General features: G+C 36.6%; 1 protein-coding gene across 3 annotated transcripts; it reads left to right on the forward strand.

The window, feature by feature from the left end:
• Positions 1 to 898: 898 nt before the first annotated feature.
• On the forward strand, positions 899 to 4,310 carry LOC121260057 (alpha-amylase). Of its 3 annotated transcripts, none has more exons than XM_041161915.1 (5): positions 899 to 1,031; positions 1,997 to 2,141; positions 2,238 to 2,368; positions 2,946 to 3,756; positions 3,888 to 4,310. In XM_041161915.1, exons 2-5 carry the CDS (start codon positions 2,058 to 2,060, stop codon positions 4,137 to 4,139), a joined length of 1,278 nt encoding a protein of 425 aa, XP_041017849.1. In that variant the 5' UTR covers positions 899 to 1,031; positions 1,997 to 2,057; the 3' UTR covers positions 4,140 to 4,310. The 3 variants fall into 3 exon arrangements, with proteins under 3 accessions (XP_041017849.1, XP_041017848.1, XP_041017850.1); XM_041161914.1 differs by lacking the exon at positions 899 to 1,031 and adding an exon at positions 1,335 to 1,797 and having other exon boundaries at positions 1,984 to 2,141; XM_041161916.1 differs by lacking the exon at positions 899 to 1,031 and adding an exon at positions 1,335 to 1,797 and having other exon boundaries at positions 1,984 to 2,141; positions 2,238 to 2,367; positions 2,951 to 3,756.
• Positions 4,311 to 4,604: the final 294 nt, after the last annotated feature.

The raw sequence follows: 4,604 nt of genomic DNA on the forward strand, positions 1-4,604 counted from the left end.
TGATGCAGAAAATGAGCAAAACGAGTATTTCTTACGTCTGAATCATATTGAAGGATGGAAAATGCTAGTCTTCTCACTCGTTCTTTTTGTTGGAAGTTATTGCTGGGATATTTTTATTTTTTTATTATTATTTTTTACTTACTAATTAAGTAAGTATTTTTAATAATATTATAATTTTTTTTATTTTTTAAAAATATTAAAAAATATTAAAAAATATATAAAAAAAAAACTAACAGGAGCTCCCAGCTGTGGATAGCAGCGCCCTTGAAGGATATCATGAATTGTCCTCAAAAACTCAAATATACTTTTCAACAGCTGCCGCTTAGTGGGATGCTGACTTCTATATAAAAGTTGATGATGATGTGCACATATATCTCGGTTGCATGAAGTCTGGACCTGTCCTGTCACAGAAAGGAATAAAATACCATGAACCAGAATACTGGAAATTTGGTGAGGATGGAAAATAAGGTACTTTAGGCATGCGACAGCGAAAATATATCATCCGGATGGGACGGGAAAAAAAACTGGTTCGAATGAACAGTTTTAACATGACAAAGAATAGTGGTCTGGGAATGGGATGGGGTCGTATTAATCTCTATCCTTTAAAACAATGGCTTTGTACAAAGAAGGAAATATGTTGGATTGAGAGAACACAGCCCCTCTACGCGTGAATCAAGGAATTCGTCTCAGGAGTGTCAACCACGCGTCATGGACAAACCCCTCTACGCGGTCAGATTCACTTTGAAGGAGGTTTTGTGAATTTCACATGCATCTGAATTTCATTTGGGTGTCATTTGCAAAAAATACTGAACTGACTTTGACCGAAAATGAAAGCAATGAAGGAGCGAAGAAGAAAAGTTGCATTTTCCTCCCTCCTTGAGCCCGCACCCTTCATGAATCAAATATAAAAAGAGAGACCCCCTCGTCCTCCTCCTATCTCACGTTACCAATCGAGGACTTCTCGATTTTCTGCTTCTTTAACAAACAAACCCACGATTCTCTTCCTTCGTTTACATCCAGAGCAGACAAAGGTATGCTGTTTACTTTTTTTTTTTTGGTAAAGGAATAAAGTTTTGGTTTTGATGGTTCCAGAAAATTTGTGGGGTTTGAGTTTTTGGACTAAAGAAAGCTGTAGCATTTTGATTCTGGGTTGGGTTGTTTGGACCGGTTATCTGGTGCTTGTGCATATATTGAAAAGAGTAATATTATATGTAGTTTTACAATATTCAATTATCATACACTCCATTTGAAACACCGTGACGCTCATTTTAAAAAAAGAGTTTTTTCATAAATTTTAAATTTATTTATTTATTTTAAAAAAAATAAATACGTAGAACTTGTACACTCAAAACTGTTATAGATCATTTTCCACTAGAAAAATGAGAAATCATCAAAATCTTTAATAATATTATATCTTCAATGTCATGCATAATCTTTCCTAAATAATAAATGATGTGAAGACCTTGACCTTGACCTTGACCTTGACGCCTAAAGTTGCATGATCTTCTTTGCCAATTGAATTGACACCTAAATAGATTTCTATGTCTCAATCAATGCACCCAAAAATAAGTTATTGTATGGTTTGTATTTTTGTCAAATAAACCATTGGGTTAAATTCTTATCCCTTCGTAAAACGATTTCTAGTTTTTATTACTGAAGATAACACGTGTGAAACTTTGACCCTCTTCACCTAGTCTCACTTTCTAATACTCCTTTGTAAACGTCAAACATTCTGGCTGTTCTGATAAGAAAGAAAAGACTCGGTGGATATGTCGTTTAGGAAAAGACAAGAGTAAGGTATGAAAGCTCAGAAAAGTGAGACGTTTGAACGAAATTGCTTGCACTATATTCAAAGTCAAAAAACTTATAGCCTCGCATTCACTTCCTTTGAATTTCTTTGCCAATATTTGCTCATTCTTCCATGATCTTATTTACTTGATTTTTCTTGTCTTTATTTCTTTAATGTCTTCCCTTGACGTCCAGAGCATCACGCGTGTAATTTCAGCACCCGGTGGAATTCCGAACTAGACAGAAGCCTCCAACTCCAACGAAACAATATGAATCTTAAAACTTTCCTCTACTTCCTTTGCCTCTTTATCTCTCTATGTCACTCCTTCGCGGCCCCGACCTTGCTATTTCAGGCATGGCATGCAACCCACTTTCTTTCTCTTTTTGTATTTTCTATGTATCTGCATTCATGCATCAAAATAATTGTTTACAATGGTATGGTATGATAGGGGTTCAATTGGGAATCGAGTAATAAAGGAGGATGGTACAATTCATTGAAGAACTCTGTTCCTGATTTAGCTAATGCTGAAATCACTCATGTCTGGCTTCCTCCTCCCTCTCAATCTGCTGCTCCTCAAGGTATCTCCAATTTCTTGTTCTTGCCAAGTTCATTTCATAACTGGTCAGAGTTTGGCCTCACTTTTTGGCCCAGGTTTATTTGATCACATATTGTTACAAATGATGCCATGTTTAGTTGTCTCAATCTGTTTTTCTAGCTAGAAAATAGAGTATGTGGTCTGAATTTGGGTTGCCAGTTCGGTTAATTGCTTTTGGGTTGGTCTACTTGAAGGTTTTCCAATCTGCTTTGTGACTCATATCTGATTCTCATGGAAGTATGATTGTTCAAGTAACATGCAAAGAAAAACAACGTGCATATAAATAAGATGTTGAGATACTGACAGCCAAAAATTAAGGCTACGTTTGGGTACCAAGAGTACCTCAAGTTCTCTCATTACTATTCTTTACTTTATTATTACTTTTCACCTGCTTTTTACTATTCATTACTTTTTACTTAGAACTTATTATTCTATTATTACTTTTTCACTACTATTTACAAATATTCTCAACACTACTCAAGTATTCTCACTATCCAAACGAAGCCTAAATGTTTTTTTTTGTTTTATCATCTATATGATCCTGTTCTAAATTCGTTATATTCTAGGATACTTGCCGGGAAGGCTATATGATCTTGATGCCTCAAAATATGGATCTAAGGATGAACTGAAAGTACTCATTGCGGCTCTACATGAGAAGGGGATTAAAGCCGTTGCTGACATAGTGATAAATCATAGAACTGCTGAGAAGCAAGATGGCAGAGGAATTTGGAGCATCTTTGAAGGTGGGACTCCAGATGCACGTCTTGACTGGGGTCCATCCTTTATTTGCAAGGATGACACAGCCTATTCGGATGGTACTGGGAATCCTGACAGTGGAGAGGGCTATGACCCTGCACCTGACATTGATCATCTTAATCCACAGGTACAGAAAGAGTTGTCAGAATGGATGAATTGGCTCAAGACTGAGATTGGATTTGATGGGTGGCGATTTGATTTTGTGAAGGGCTATGCCCCTAGTATTATAAAATATTATATGGAACAAACCAAGCCAGATTTTGCAGTAGGGGAAAACTGGAATTCTCTTGCTTATGGAGATGATGGGAAACCTAACCCCAACCAGGATGCACATCGTGGTGCTCTAGCTGAATGGGTTGGGTCTGCAGGTGGGGCTGTCACTGCATTTGATTTCACAACCAAAGGGATTCTGCAAGCAGCTGTGGAAGGTGAGTTATGGAGGTTAAAGGACTCCAACGGAAAGCCACCAGGATTGATTGGAATAAAGTCAGAAAGTGCTGTGACATTTATTGACAATCATGACACAGGGTCTACTCAAAATATTTGGCCATTCCCCTCTGATAAAGTCATGCTGGGATATGCTTACATTCTAACTCATCCTGGCACCCCAACCATTGTAATTTCCATCTTATTTATTCGTATAATTTTTTGTTTTGAAGATGGCTAATAATTCATCATGGTATCATACCATGATGGCTAATAATTCGTATAAAGTACTAAAAGAAATTGTTTTATGCTTTTTTGCAGTTCTATGATCATTTCTTTGATTGGGGTTTAAAGGAGGAAATAAGCAAATTGACTGCAATTAGGTCGAGGAATGGGATCAATACCAGAAGCATTGTGAGCATACTAGCATCTGATGGTGATTTATATGTAGCCAGGATTGATGACAAGATCATCATGAAGATTGGACCAAAGATGGATCTTGGAAACCTCATTCCCTCAAACTTTCAGGTTTCTACCTCGGGCAAAGATTACGCTGTGTGGGAGAAAAAGTGAAGAATAGAAATGATTTTGTGCTGAAGCAATGTCATAATACCCTATTACTAATACTTTAATGTAGAATAAAGTTTGGCCGCCCTTGAGCTGCTCAATCTAAGCCCTTAAAGGGGTGACATTATTGGCCACCCCCATAGAATTGTTGCAAATTCAATGAATATTGTTAGTAAAGATGTTGTGAAATGTTATGCAAAATACACACACCAACGATGACAAATATAGTAAAAGCAACACAATTAAGAAAATGATGCACAATATACGTGGTTTGGTAAATTGCTTATGTCTACAGAGCTGTAGAAATCTTACTAACTAGAGGAGATTACAATCACTCAATCTCAACTGACACTCTTTAAGGCTTTTTGCTCTCTCACACAATATGTACTCACTGGACAATTGTTCTCTCTCAAAATATACTTGAAGTCATTCAAGTCATGTTAAAATATGACATATAAATATAGCACACGA

Source organism: Juglans microcarpa x Juglans regia, chromosome 4D (assembly GCF_004785595.1).
Source record: "Juglans microcarpa x Juglans regia isolate MS1-56 chromosome 4D, Jm3101_v1.0, whole genome shotgun sequence".
NCBI classification, from domain to species: Eukaryota; Viridiplantae; Streptophyta; class Magnoliopsida; order Fagales; family Juglandaceae; genus Juglans; species Juglans microcarpa x Juglans regia.